The 15181-nt window shown below is 46.5% G+C and overlaps 4 protein-coding genes across 4 annotated transcripts; 1 reads left to right on the forward strand and 3 right to left on the reverse strand.

The window, feature by feature from the left end:
* Positions 1-359: 359 nt before the first annotated feature.
* MIND_00752600 (uncharacterized protein) lies at positions 360-1151 on the reverse strand (the record flags this gene model as incomplete). Its single annotated transcript, XM_037364223.1, has 1 exon — positions 360-1151. One exon carries the CDS (start codon positions 1149-1151, stop codon positions 360-362), a length of 792 nt encoding a protein of 263 aa, XP_037219867.1.
* Positions 1152-5797: 4646 nt separating this feature from the next.
* Positions 5798-11657, reverse strand: MIND_00752700 (DNA-directed RNA polymerase subunit; the record flags this gene model as incomplete). The annotated part of the gene is made up of 13 exons (XM_037364224.1): positions 11455-11657; positions 11240-11399; positions 10829-11190; positions 9923-10778; positions 9656-9877; positions 9360-9610; positions 9296-9309; positions 9223-9240; positions 9149-9169; positions 8821-9098; positions 7353-8773; positions 6072-7305; positions 5798-6025 (listed from the first exon to the last, which is right to left on the reverse strand). Exons 1-13 carry the CDS (start codon positions 11637-11639, stop codon positions 5798-5800), a joined length of 5250 nt encoding a protein of 1749 aa, XP_037219868.1. The 5' UTR covers positions 11640-11657.
* Positions 11658-11766: 109 nt separating this feature from the next.
* MIND_00752800 (uncharacterized protein) lies at positions 11767-13321 on the reverse strand (the record flags this gene model as incomplete). The annotated part of the gene is made up of 8 exons (XM_037364225.1): positions 13271-13321; positions 13126-13222; positions 12381-13078; positions 12216-12331; positions 12081-12164; positions 11965-12034; positions 11875-11914; positions 11767-11825 (listed from the first exon to the last, which is right to left on the reverse strand). The coding sequence occupies exons 1-8, from the start codon at positions 13295-13297 to the stop codon at positions 11767-11769; spliced, it is 1191 nt and encodes a 396-aa protein (XP_037219869.1). The 5' UTR covers positions 13298-13321.
* Positions 13322-13357: 36 nt separating this feature from the next.
* Positions 13358-15138, forward strand: MIND_00752900 (RNA splicing factor PRP9; the record flags this gene model as incomplete). The annotated part of the gene is made up of 6 exons (XM_037364226.1): positions 13358-13754; positions 13801-14002; positions 14048-14235; positions 14284-14813; positions 14863-14953; positions 15005-15138. 6 exons carry the CDS (start codon positions 13358-13360, stop codon positions 15136-15138), a joined length of 1542 nt encoding a protein of 513 aa, XP_037219870.1.
* Positions 15139-15181: the final 43 nt, after the last annotated feature.

The raw sequence follows: 15181 nt of genomic DNA on the forward strand, positions 1-15181 counted from the left end.
GCCGACATGGAAGAACGAGTGAGTCATTTTGACGACGAAAAGTGGAGAGAGTTGTGGGTTTGGAAAGAGAAGCACGGAGAGAATTATTTCCGGTTTGGAATCAAGACAGTTTCTGCCAACCATGGAAACGGGGTTTGCCAGCATACGCACCATAAGGAAACAACGAGTAGTTCTCGTTTGAGAAAGAATGACGCAGTCAAATGTACACAGATAACTCTTCCTACAACAAAAGATATCCAGTTCAAGAAGGGCATAACGAGGTCGTGAATGAGAGAAGAGATGGTAAGGGATTATATGCACAAGCAAATTGTAGAGTGGTGATGATAGGTAGCATTAGATAGGGCACTGTAGGACCGCGTTCAAGATTCGTCAACTTCGTCTTCCAACCGTCTGCGCAGTTCACGACGTTCAGCCGAATCCAGCTTCGGTGTCGCAAACTTGCTCACAACTTCAGGATGACGACGAGTAGGGGTTATGCTCGCGGAGCGATCACGAGTAGCGGTTTTGGGAGTGCGAGGCGAAGTACGAGTACGAAGTTTGAGATCAGGTGTGGCTGATTTCTCGCTTGGACGAGCTCTTTTACGCGGTGCCACATTTTCTTTGTACTCGTCTTTCTTCAGTGAAGCCAGTGCTGACTCGATGGCCTGGGCTACAGATTCTGACGTGACAAGGAATGGGTCCTGATGAACGACAAAGCCGGGGTAGTGGATAGAATGTGGGTCAATCGAGTATTCTGTTCTCGATGACTCTGGTTGGACAACAGTGGGTGACGAAGCTGGTGATGCTGCTGCAGAGGCTCGACGACGCGCCGAACGCGTAACGCGGGGTTCGATCGTCTCTGAGCGAGGAGTACTGGGTGGTAACTTCTTCACCGGCGAATTCTTGGGGAGGCCAAAGTCGGGTTTCTTGATGGGGCTGCTCGTATGAACAGGCAGCGCTCTGAGTCTGGCGGGTGATCCCATCCCCACAAAAATACCCTCCGACTCGAGAATACGGCGTTTGGCAGGGCTGAAGAGGACGGATGAGGGCGAATGGGCGCGTTTGCGATGGGGAGTCGCGTCCGACACATTTGAGTCTGAGGAGAGAAACTCCGCGAGTGGCAATTCTCTCAATGGACGTCTTGAGCGCGAAGAGGGCGTTGCGCGAGGCATGGTGTCGAGTTGTGAGGGACTGGGGCGACGACGCGTTGGGGCAGGAAGGAAAACGTGGTTGATGGTCACGCGTGACCAGTTACGCGTTCGTGACTATTGTGCTGACCAAGCTTCCACCCGACCCTGACTCACAACTCTAGACAAAATTAGGTAAAAGTTCTGGCCAGAAAGTTTATGTGCATTCCATCCACCAGCTAATGACTGGGTCATTAGCACTCAAATTTCTGACTCCGGGAACGACACCACCGGTACCATGGCATCGCGTGATATCTTCTTCTGGTGCTATTTCTTCCCGTGGCCCTGGAACAGATGGCGCAAGGAGGCAGGGGCGATGCCTTGGAGGCTGAGGGTGTTGTTGTGACCGCAAGTCGTGGTGGGGAGTTGAAAGTCGATTTGGGAAGTTATGGCTGGTTCCCTGATAGCGTCTAATATTCACACCGGAAAAAGCAAAATATCAGCTTGAACAGAAACTGTAATTGATTTTAGACCAATCTGAAGTAGAATTAGGCCAACTTAAATGCAAAGTTTTAATTGAGCAGAAACCTACTCAGAATTTGGACAAAGATGTACAAAAATCAGCTCCAACAAAACCCCTTCTTTCTTCTAACCCGAAATGGCCATAGAAACTATGCCTATCAGTGCTAGTTTCTGCGCTATTGAAAGTGGCAATTTATAGCTCACTGATTCTTGCACAGAAACGAAACCCTTTGTTTCTGTGCAAGAATCAGTGAGCTGGAAACAGACAGAAACCCTTTGTTTCTGTACAAGAATCAGTGAGCTATAAATTGCCACTTTCAATAGCACAGAAACTAGCACTCACCTATAGTGCCCGCTTATCCCCTCTAGTTAGAGGGGCAAGGGGGGGGGGGGTTCTCCCTCTAACTAGAGGGGTTTAACACGATTGCCTATGCTTTCTTAAACTTCCTTGTGAGTGTTAGTGGACATCCTGCTCAGCGGAGGCCCAAGTCCTCAGAGGTTAGTGGACTCATCATGAGTGTTGGTGACACTACACTCGCGGCTATCTTCCTCAGCCATCAAACCTCTTTCCAGCTGTGATCCCGACACTACCCGACCCCCCGCCCACTGTCCCGATCTGATGGCGCATCAAAAGATCAAAGTTGTGCGCTTCATTTAGATAAGCCTAGATATATCAATAAAAATTGAATATCTAAAATATTAAGGAAGATATAAGACTTTTGATCTAATGATCTGCGATCATAAAATCAAAATTGTAAAGAAGGTAATTCTAGCCAGTAATGTAAAGAAATCAAGTTGAAATTCATTCTCTCTAATAAAATATAGGCTTATGATGTATGTAATATGTTCACTGAAGTTAGTGGACAACATATATATATATAGATAGGTATATAGGAAGTTTCTGGACATATATCCATACTATAGGTTATTATGACTATTCATATACCATATTGAAGCCCTTTCATAATGATTTCATTGAGCAGTTATCTACTAACTTTTCTAGACACGGGCTACAAGTTGGTAGACAGATGTCATATATAGTAGTAGGTAGGGTAGGTTCATATATGCTACTAAATGATCCGGATATTAGATACTAAATTTAACGAGGTATAATGAGATTATAGATTCTATAATGCCTTTCCCTCTCTAAAATACCATAGAAATAGCTACTGCCACTACTATGAGTATGCTTTCTTGAGTCTATAACTAACTCTATCACGCAGGCACTATATGTAGTAGCAGTTCATGAGATGTAGCATATCATAATATCTTCACTGAAGGTGTCCACTAACTTCCTAGATACAGAAGTTAGTGGACACCCAGTCTATATTAATCAGTAGGTATAGGTTATGTACTCTACTAGATATCTTGGATATCATGTACAAGATGATATATGATGATGTACTATCCCCACTGTATCAATATGTAAGCGATTCCGAGAGATACGTGAAAATTAGTGTGAACGTAATATGCCTTTGCAATTCAAGTTCTGAACCAAGGTAAAATCATGTATCTATTTTCTTGACAAAGTCAGAATCAAAATAGATGTGTGTAGTATACCTAGTACATCTGTTTTGAGAGTTTAGATGAGCTCTAAGACCATTATTTATGCACCAATAATAGTTTTTGGCGTCCACTAACAAAAATGTCGTTGCACATCAATGGGTCAATAACAGGAGCAATACTGGGTCAAATCTAATTCCAAATAAAATCATGCGCCTGGTTTCTCAACAAAATCACAATTGACTTAGATATATATGATACACTTAGGACTTCCAACCTGAGAGTACATCTTGAGCTTTACAGAATTATTTATGCACTGCTAATTGGTTCTACTGACTTTCAAAAGTTATTGTGAGCAATACTATATTTATCCTCAGGAGAAACTCACAGGATTTAATAGATGTATATAGCCTGAAGCATACAGCCGGTGTCCACTAACTTCCAGGGTATAGAAGTTAGTGGACACACTAGCTGAGTTGGGCCATATGATACAGTGGGGAGAGTATACCGCCATATATCATCCCGTACATCATATTCCAGATATTTGGTAGAGTACACACCCTATACATACTAATTGATATAGACTGGGTGTCCACTAACTTCTAGGGTATGGAAGTTAGTGGACACTAGGTACTAAAGTTAGTGGACACCTCCAGTTGGGATACTATAATACAGTGGGGTAGTATACAGCCATATACCATCCTGTACACCAATTGTATACTAAGGTATGTGGTAAAGTACACACCCCTCCACACACCAATTAATATACTGAGGTGTCCACTAACTTCCTAGGTATAGAAGTTAGTGGACACCATACCTAGGAAGTTAGTAGACACCTCCAGTTGGGATACTATGATACAGTAGCGTAGTACACAACCATATACTATCCTATACACCAAGTATCTGGCCAGGTACATACCCCAGTATAGACCAATTAATATACTGAGTGTCCACTAACTTCTGTACCCTGGAAGTTAGTGGACACAGTAGCCAAGTTGGGCTACTATGATACAGTGGGGATAGTACACCATCATATATCATCATGTACATGATATTCAAGGTATCTGCTAGGGTATCTCTATACATACTGATTAATATACTGAGTTGAGTGTCCACTAACTTCTGTACCCTGGAAGTTAGTGGACACACTAGCCAAGTTGGGCCACTATGATACAGTGGGGATAGTACATCATCATATATCATCTTGTACATGATATCCAAGATATCTAGTAGAGTACATAACCTATACCTACTGATTAATATAGACTGGGTGTCCACTAACTTCTGTATCTAGGAAGTTAGTGGACACCTTCAGTGAAGATATTATGATATGCTACATCTCATGAACTGCTACTACATATAGTGCCTGCGTGATAGAGTTAGTTATAGACTCAAGAAAGCATACTCATAGTAGTGGCAGTAGCTATTTCTATGGTATTTTAGAGAGGGAAAGGCATTATAGAATCTATAATCTCATTATACCTCGTTAAATTTAGTATCTAATATCCGGATCATTTAGTAGCATATATGAACCTACCCTACCTACTACTATATATGACATCTGTCTACCAACTTGTAGCCCGTGTCTAGAAAAGTTAGTAGATAACTGCTCAATGAAATCATTATGAAAGGGCTTCAATATGGTATATGAATAGTCATAATAACCTATAGTATGGATATATGTCCAGAAACTTCCTATATACCTATCTATATACATATGTTGTCCACTAACTTCAGTGAACATATTACATACATCATAAGCCTATATTTTATTAGAGAGAATGAATTTCAACTTGATTTCTTTACATTACTGGCTAGAATTACCTTCTTTACAATTTTGATTTTATGATCGCAGATCATTAGATCAAAAGTCTTATATCTTCCTTAATATTTTAGATATTCAATTTTTATTGATATATCTAGGCTTATCTAAATGAAGCGCACAACTTTGATCTTTTGATGCGCCATCAGATCGGGACAGTGGGCGGGGGGTCGGGTAGTGTCGGGATCACAGCTGGAAAGAGGTTTGATGGCTGAGGAAGATAGCCGCGAGTGTAGTGTCACCAACACTCATGATGAGTCCACTAACCTCTGAGGACTTGGGCCTCCGCTGAGCAGGATGTCCACTAACACTCACAAGGAAGTTTAAGAAAGCATAGGCAATCGTGTTAAACCCCTCTAGTTAGAGGGAGAACCCCCCCCCCCCTTGCCCCTCTAACTAGAGGGGATAAGCGGGCACTATAGGTGAGTGCTAGTTTCTGTGCTATTGAAAGTGGCAATTTATAGCTCACTGATTCTTGTACAGAAACAAAGGGTTTCTGTCTGTTTCCCAGCTCACTGATTCTTGCACAGAAACAAAGGGTTTCGTTTCTGTGCAAGAATCAGTGAGCTATAAATTGCCACTTTCAATAGCGCAGAAACTAGCACTGATAGGCATAGTTTCTATGGCCATTTCGGGTTAGAAGAAAGAAGGGGTTTTGTTGGAGCTGATTTTTGTACATCTTTGTCCAAATTCTGAGTAGGTTTCTGCTCAATTAAAACTTTGCATTTAAGTCGGCCTAATTCTACTTCAGATTGGTCTAAAATCAATTACAGTTTCTGTTCAAGCTGATATTTTGCTTTTTCCGGTGTGAAACAAGCCAGTACATGCTGATTATAGATAGGCTTTATGGTACTTTTGTTACATCCATGACTACATCAAACACACCAGTGCCAGAGAGACTCGGTCGACCCAGCACAATATTACCCGAAGGTGTCGAGAGGTCATCATAGTCGCCATATAAAGTCGCGTCAGACAAAAACGCGGCTGTCATCTCGTATGAGGCTTTGAGCAGCGGAGAAGAGTTGCTTGATATTCCTGTGCGATTGAAGGCCTTATAACCGCCGTCAAAAGTCTATGCACAAGTTAGCAGTCGCCTCGTGGAAAATTCTGACACTAACCATATAGTCGGCAATAAGCTCGAGATGACGATGGTCGACTTGAATACTGTACGCTCCAAAGACAGACCCCATTTCCTTCAATATAGCAGCCCGCGCCATCTCCACCCCATAGGTTTGCAGGATGGCGTAGATATCATTAGAATAGATGTCATCAGTCTCCACAATGGGGTTTTCCGCCTCTGCACTGAACTGCCAAAATCCTTGTAAATTTGAACCGTTGGTCGTTAGTTTGATGGTCGTCTCTCCAGTTTTGCTCTCCTCCTTGGTCTGGAAACACTCGCTGACGCCGGGAATTTGCCTGATGATCGTAGCTCGACATGTTCGCTCGAGAATGCCAACTAAAAGTAGCTTCGGCATGTCTGGTCGGAACTGGAGCTGGAAGGCGCATTTTGACTCATCAAACGAGAAGTCTGTGGCAAACTTCATGTTTTTGGTGAACAGGTCGCGGACTTGGGATACGCGTTTGCTTGACAGGCTCTTCTTTGATGGCCGACTTGATGACGGCTTTGGCACGGTAGTCGCCGCCGTATCTGACGCATATGCAGCCTCGATGTCGTCGTCCTTCATCTCGTCTTCTGTCCCTTCTTCATCCGAATCATCATCATACGTCGCCAGTTGTTTCCGTTGCCTCGCTCGTTTCTCATCATCCTCGCCATCATCACTCTCATCATCCTCGTCTTGTTTTTTCGATGCTGTCGGTGCCGCATCATCTGCCCCCTCATCTCCTTCCTCGTCTCCCTCTGCATCTTCCGACTCCTTCGACTTTTTGCCTTGACCCAGCTCCTTGATCTGACTTCGGAGATCCGCATCGAGTTTTTTCATTTCATCCTGCATCTCCTTTCTTAGCCGCAAAGGAAACTTGCTCCCAAAGCACGCCAGTATCTCGGCCGGGTCAATGTCATACTCAGACATGTACTCGGCCTTGGGGAATAACGCGAGATCGACAGTAAACTGCGTCCGTCGCGCTTCGCCTTCAACGGTGAGTCGTTCTCGAACAGTAATGTTGTGCACAACTTGTGCAAGGGTCACTCGGCTAGCGCGTTTGCAGAAAATGTCAATATCAGCTGGTGGGACTCCAGGCCGAACGATCATCGTCATTGAGGGTGTCTTGGGCTTTTGCGAGGCGGTCATGACTATTTCTCGAAGTCGTGGAATACCAAGTGTAACATTGGCAGCACCATGGCCTGCGAAATGGAACGTGTTGAGTGTCATCTGTGTGGATGGTTCTCCAACACTATAGCAAGTTCAGCAAATTTGAATGTCATATTTGAAGAAGCTGACCCTTGGGATGCCAGAAGCCCAACCGCTTCGCCAGGTTCAACCAAACTCCGCATATACTTGACGTTCATCAGTGCTCGGAAGTGTTTTGATCGCGCCAACGTTCTTGAGCTGTTATACAACTCGTCCTTGCCTTTGTCTCTGATCAACCCATCAGGATTGGTCTTGATATACTTGTTGACTGCTGTGGCAAATCCCTCCGACGTGCTCCCCAAAAATCGGCTGGGACTGTACAAGGATAAAGCTGGATCATAAGCATCGCGATCAGCAGTGCTCCCTTTTCCTTGCCGTGAATCAGACTGCTTGAGAACCTGCTTCATGTAGTTGACTGCGGTCTCGTGATCGACGGCGTCTTGTAGGATGCGTGGTTGGAGAATGTTGACAAATGATACTTCGTTGAGAGCGATAAATTGGAATTGTCGGAGGTGCTTTTGTTTGGTGACATCCAATGCATCCCCGCCGTAGGCGAATTGGTAGATCGACGAGTCACTGCCACGAACGGTATGATCGTAGTGGACTCGAATACCCTCCAGATGCTTGATCAAACATCGTTGCAGGTATCCAGACCGTGAAGTTTTCACAGCAGTGTCGATCAGTCCTTCACGACCAGCCATACAATGAAAGTAGAATTCCTGCGGTTTGATACCGGTCAAGAATCGGCTGGCTACATATCCGCCTGCAATAGCCCTGGTCTCGAATGGACGGAATGAGGGAAGCGTCTTTCCGCTGACCATCACTGGAACACGACGACCTTCGAGTTCTTGTTGACCCAATGCACAGGAAATTTGTCTCGCATTTACCGCGCTTCCCTTGGCTCCAGAGAGCGTCATTGTTTGCATGTGGTTGTGAGGAAACTTGCGCAAGAGGCCATTGGGCATGCACGCGTCACTGATGGACGAAGTAAGTTTTCCCAGCTTGGTCTTGACCGTCATATCCAGTCCGGCCATCTTGTTATCGTCACGCAAGACGTCCTCAAGGAGGCCAGTCAACGCTGATGGAAGCTCGGCTTTCGAGGCATTGCGTAACGATGGAAAGTTTTCGATTGCGCCTTCTGTGCCCAATGTCCTTCCCTTGTGGAGAAGATCTTTTCGCCATCCGTTCCCTTCTGTTGTTAAAGCAAGATCGTCCATTCTACAGGTGAAGGCGCGATGCTGGAGGAACTTTGTGAATAGACGACTGAGGATCCCAAGAAGTTTCCCCGCAGTATCCGCTCCATAAAGCTCGTAGACAGAATGCACAATTCCATAGTCAGAAGCCCCGAATGCAGCCTTGTCGAGAACTCCGCAAAGAAGTTCCCCGTCCATGAAAATGACTTTGTCTTCCTTTGAATCGTTTCCCCATAGCTTTCCCGGAACCTTGGTCTTCGCATTAAGGTTTAGTCCTTCGAAGTTATCAGGCGTAATGTTCTTGAGGATCGTCGAAATCTAGCTATCATTAAGCACGTGTTTTGCGTCTAATATTAGCCACGTACGATCTGTTTGCCTGTCCATAAGGGGACTGGTTTCCAGATGGTAGGAGGAAGAGTTGATATCCGCGAATGGTCATCCGGCTCGTCTTCTGGACGAAGAGCGCCATATAGTAATTGAAAGTATTCCTCCCTTGTGAAGAAGGAATCTTGGCTCGTCATCCAAACACCAGCGACAACGTGATCCTGGATCAGACCGCGGAGAGGATTTCCAGATGTGGGTACCAAATATTGGTTGTCCGTGTTAGCAATCATTGTGGCCTCAGCGCGAGAGACTTGGTTTTCTAAGCGATACTCAGTTGGGCTGGATATGAATTCATTGCCGCTGTCTTACGTGGAAAATGAATATTCATTTCTAGTCGCGCAAATTCAGTGAGCTAAGTTGAACAACTATAGCTGTTAGCTTACCGTCGCCATCGAAATCAGCTTTATTGGACCACGTAAATGAGTCATGCCATTGCTAACTTGAATTATGTCTCACCGTTGTACGAGTTGCTATCATGATTCTATAAGCTCAAGCTCAGACTGACGATGATAGAACGAACCAGTTTGCATAATGCATTCGAATGGTCTTTTCGCCTTTCAACACGCGGGCTTTGTGGGCCATCATACTTGGTTTGTGGAGCGTTGGTTGCCGGTTAAGGATGAGAATGTCGCCATCCCGCAGATGTCGATAGACTTTCTTGTTGATTGCAGGTGTGCGAGTAAAGAGGCCGCCTTTTGTTCCGTGACTGTTTTCCTGCGGTGTGAGGAGCTGGTTCGCGATGGCTGTCCGTTGCTCCACGGTCATTTTGTCCTAAGCGTACGGTAAGTGGACAAACCTAGGCAAGGCAAAAATTACAAGGGAGACTTGGTGACCATCTTCGTACTCGACCAATGTTGCACCTGGGTAACCTTTTGGTCCCGTGATCACCCGTTGTCGCAGTTCGTGGAAGTTGGCAGGTGTTACAGGCTCAGGGAAGGTAAGTTTTTGAGCAAAAACGGGAGGTACTCCAATCTCATTGGACTCGATGTTGACATCTGGGGAAATGACGGAACGTGCCGCGTAGTTGACCCGTTTGCCCTGTAAGAGGTGTCAGCCATGTTTAGAGAAGAGCGCTGAACAAACCATCATGTTCTTGCGGAAAAGGCCTTCCTTCTTTTCGAGACCCTGCTTGACGCCAGCTGGAGGAAGTTTGCCCATCCTCATGGGTGTTGGATTCTTGCTGCTGTCCATAAAGCTATTGACATCGACCTGCAACTGCACCAGGGTTTGCAATAACGAAGCCATAATCCTCTTGCGTGCCATTTCGTCGAAACCTTCCGTTTTTTGTGAGGCCGTCCGAAGGTCAATGTTTTGATCTCTCAACCTGTACGAGGTCTTGAGGATTTTCTCTAATAGCTCGTTTTGTGGGTGCTCGAACAGCTTGTCAGCCATCTTGGCTGCCGGACGAAATCGAGTTGGTGCAACAGGGACAGCGTCGAGGAAGAACATATCGGGGGAGGCGAAAGAAAGTCCTTCAGGTGAAAGAGGGGAGTATGGACCATGTCGACCGTATAGCAGCGAACACATAACAGGTTCGTTACGGAAAAGCCGTCGGAGATGAGCTCGACATTCTTCCGCAGTCATCACGCGTTCGTTTCTCCCCCTCTTAGTTTTGACTTTCCCGTTTGCAGCACGAGGAAGACCATCGCCTTTTTGCTTGACCAGTTCTTCATCGTCTTCGTCTTCATCTTGCTCCTCCTCATCCTCAGAGGGCACATCCTCTGAGTCTTCCGCATCATCATCAGGGTCCCCCATTTCAACGTCAGAGTCCTCTCGAGCCTTGCGTTTTGGCTTTTTTGACACCAAGTTCGAAAGATGTGCAGCCGACTCTTCCAGCAGAACATCTGGTCGTTTACGGCGTGCCTTCGCCTTCTGCTTTGGAGAAAGATCGTATTCGATGACTTTCGTGTAGCCTTCCTTGCGGAAAGTATACGCAGGACTGGGAAGTGAGTCACGACTAGGTAAGCATGAGATACCTCTGACACGTACCACCCACAATCTTCATTCTGGCAAGTGAGAGTAGATGAGGTTTTGAGAAACTCGCTGATTAAGGCTTTGCGCGCCGAGTAAACCAGTCCATCCTTATAATGGTCGCGTCGGCTGGTTGGAGAACGCGCCAAATGCACCGCGACGTACAGATTGATGCGTTTCACAAAGTCCTCCACGCTCTCATCAGGGACTTGCAAACCTCGATCAGGCTCTTCGTCAGAAGATGAATCTTCATCGGCTTGAGCTCGTTTCTTCGCCGCCGCCTTTTTTATCCGCACGCGAATGTGTAGATCATCTACCCCTTGGGCCGCATCCAGTAGACCACGCTCTAACAGACGGAATTTGGCAACATATTTCGCGAGCTATTTAGAAAGAGTTGAGAACGTATTGTGTGCAGTCGAGATAGCGTACCACAGTGCGGCTGAGCTTAAATCGGTGGCAGAATAAACAGGTGTCGCGGAGTAGGTTGAGCATGTTTCCCATGAAAAGAGGATGGAACACTGGTGCAGGGAGTTCGATGTGGCCAAAATGTCCCGGACAGGTATAGAATGAGAGATGGCAAGTCGCGCAGCTACAAAAGAATTGGGTTAGCAAGGTATAAGTGGCAAGTCTGAGCATAGACAGACATATCTTGCCTCTCGGCAGGGCCGAGAGCAGGGTCATACAAGCCACCGACAGTGGGACGATTAAGGTCATCGAGAAGGTTCACATTGACAATCTGCTTGACGGAAATGCGCCGAACATCTTCACCGGTGAGAAAACTGAAACTAATACCAGTGACAGTAGACGGTAAACTGAGCGCGATGTTCATGGCGGCGAAGGCCCGCCAAAGCAAGCACCAAAAATTTGTTGTCACGTGATGGTCGCTGACAATTCTTACCACACAACGAGGTCAAACGTGATACATAGAGGAATTACAGGCAGTACGAATAATGACCTCAAATAAGCTCTGCAGCATTCACCGGCATTTCGTCGATTTGAGTGCTATAGAATTGTTCTGAGAGCATGGGTTAACGTTTGGATCGGCAGTTCTACCGCTGACTTACCGATATCTCGCAAGATACGAACATCGTCCACAGTCACAAACTAGGCATAAGTTAGTTAGCAAGCCGCTGCGGAGAAAGTTATTTGCATACGTTGATCGCTACACCCTTGCGTCCGAAACGACCCGAACGACCAATACGATGGATGTAGTTTTCGCGATTCCTATTCGACAATAAGGTAACGAACAGACGGAAACAAGGGAACATACGCAGGCAAGTCATAGTTGATGACCAGCGAAACCTGCTGGACGTCGATGCCCCGTGCCCACACATCAGTCGTGATCAGAACACGTCTGAATGTGGATTAGACTTTGAGACAGAGAACCGATACGAGTTGTGCTCACGAAGTGCCTCCACGGAACTCTGCCATAATAGCATCACGCTCCTTTTGAGCCATCTCGCCGTGCATCGAGGAGACAGTAAAATTTGAACTTCTCATCTTTTCTGTCAGCCAGTCGACCTAGACATGGTCAAATAGTGCTCCACAAGTCAAGCAAAAAAAAACTCGCCTTACGCCGAGTGTTGCAGAAAATCACAGCTTGGGTGATAGTGAGGGTGTCGTAGAGGTCGCAAAGTGTGTCGAATTTCCAATCCTCTTTCTCGACCGCCACGAAAAACTGCTTGATACCTTCCAGCGTCAACTCATCACGCTTGACGAGAATGCGGATGGGGTCTGTCATGAATTTTGTGGTCATTTCGAGGACGTCGTAAGGGAGAGTGGCGCTGAGAAGGACGACCTGAGTTGCTGGCGGGAGATAGCGGTAGACATCGTATATCTGGTCCTTGAAGCCCTTGTTTAATAATTCGTCGGCCTCATCTAATACGAGCATTTTGATATTGCGTGTGCGAAGACTCCTTCTCCGAATCATGTCGAAAACACGACCAGGGGTGCCAGAGACGACGTGTTGGCCATATTCGAGTTTCCGGATATCCTCTCCAATCGAGGTACCGCCAATGCAAGCGTGACATTGGACGTTCATGTAGTCTCCCAAAGCCAAAACAACCGACTGGATCTGGGTCGCGAGCTCGCGAGTTGGGGAGAGAACAAGCGCCTGAGTTTCTCGAACCGTCACATCGATAGACTGAAGGATTGAAATCGAGAATGTGGCCGTTTTACCAGTACCAGACTGAGCTTGAGCAATAACGTCTCTTCCTTGTGTTATTGGCAGAATGGCACGTTGTTGGATGGCGGAGGGCTTTTCGAAGTCTGAATACACGTCGGAAACAAGGCAAAATGAAGGTAAATCGACTGACTGTACGCGTATATACCGCGAATGAGGTCCTCCTTCAGTCCCAAGTCATCAAAAGTCGAAACGACAGAAACCGCTTCCGACGATTCGAATACGAGTTTCTAAAAGAATGAGCTTTTTTTGCACGCCAAGTAGCCAGAGAAACTCACGTCGTCTCCAGGGTTTATCCCACTCATGGCTGGTTGGGTTGACTTGTTGCAGGGTCACAATTGTGACAGAGCCCTCAATTCTCCTTCATGGACAGCGTATTCGAGGTCCAACGGCAGACACACGAGGAAATCGAGGCCTTTGAACGGGCTCTGTATACTCTTCTTTCTCGAAACACTCCAACCCATGAGCTTCGAGTCCAAACTGAGCATCGAGCTGCTCAAGTGCTCGACCGAATATCTTCGCGAGCAGTCACATTGAACAGCATCTACGAAGACCAAGACCGTCGACGCGCCGAACTGGAGGCAATATCATCTCCCGCTCAACAAAACGATCTCTCCGAGTTTTACGCGCGGTTGGTGAAAGTGCAAGAGCACCACGCCAAGTACCCTGATTCCGTCCCAGGAGGGTTCGACTTCGAACTATCCGTTCTTCTCGAGGACTACGAGCAGGATGGGGCGGACGATGACTATGAGGAAGAAGACCGTGCGTAATCAACTGCACTTACTGGCCCTTTCTCACAAGTTGAAAGCTATTTCATTGCTGTTCTCGGGGGAAGAGGCATATGGCAAATATGTTGACCTGTATGCGAACCATATCGCATTCACAAACCTCAAAAACATCAACAAACGTCCTGGGTATCTGCAGTATCTCGATCTACTTGGTCTTGCCTCACAAGGGTCTGTTCATCGCGAGCTGTCGAAAGATATTCGTTTCTCGAAAGACTACGAGTCGTGCGTGTCACCGTTACGCACCTACTTTTTGTTAATTGCTTCCAGATACATAAAAAATCTGCACGCGTATCTGTTGTCCTTCGCTAAACGCACCATGCCCTTGTCAGACATTGACTCGCAGCAGCAGCAAGCGACGGAGGAATTTGATAAGCTATGGGAGGCTAAAGAAATCACTGGCTGGGAAGAAAACGCGCCAAAAACCAACGGAGAGGAAGGTATATGGTGTGCTGCTTGTGCGTTATTTTTTTGTGCCGTCTTTCGACACCTTGAACATCTTCCAGGCCAAAAGAATTACTCCAAAAAGACTGTTTACGATGCGCATTTGACCTCCAAAAAGCATGTCAAGGCACAGACTAAATTGGAGGAGTCCGGTGGTCAAACAGCAAACCCCAATGGCAATGGGTCTGTTCCTAAGCCTGCAGCTTCCCATTCATCAACCGCTGCTACTCGGCTACGCAATGTCGCTTATACCAACCATCTTGCTACATCTCTCCTTGTTCTGCTTGCTGCAACACTTGCGGACACAAAATCCAATGTCGAGCGGCGTTTCTCGCTCACTGCTCGTGAGCGTGAACAGGAACTTGAAGATCAGGCTAAGAAGCCAGCGCCCCCACCGCCATCAAAGGAAGAGGGAGGAGATGAAGAGGAGGAGGAGCGCATTTACAACCCGCTCAAACTTCCACTTGGTTGGGATGGAAAACCAATCCCATATTGGTTGTACAAACTGCATGGTTTGGGCGTCGAATATCGTTGCGAAATCTGCTCGGACCACGTCTACATGGGCCGCAAAAACTTTGAACGGCATTTCCAGGTCAGTTACCTTTTTTGTGTCGCTTTGTGTCGGAACTAACTTGAAACAGGAATCTCGACATGCCTTTGGTATGCGCGCTCTCGGTCTGCCGAACACCAAGCATTTCCACGAGATAACGCGTATTGAAGACGCTCTTTCTCGTGCGTCACTTATATTTCGGCTGCAGCCACTCCTGACTTTTTTTTTTGCAGTGGCCGAGAAGCTCAAGCACGAGGGTCGTCTAGAGATAAACGAACAGGAGACGATGGAAGAATTGGAGGACGACGAGGGCAACGTTTATAACCGCAAAACATACGAGGACCTCAAGAAACAAGGCCTCATATGACTCGACTTCCGTTGTAGGTTAATATTACAAACATCGTCTATGA

This window comes from Mycena indigotica (assembly GCF_014461135.1).
Source record: "Mycena indigotica strain 171206Taipei chromosome Unknown Mind.scaff0006, whole genome shotgun sequence".
Taxonomy (NCBI): Eukaryota; Fungi; Basidiomycota; class Agaricomycetes; order Agaricales; family Mycenaceae; genus Mycena; species Mycena indigotica.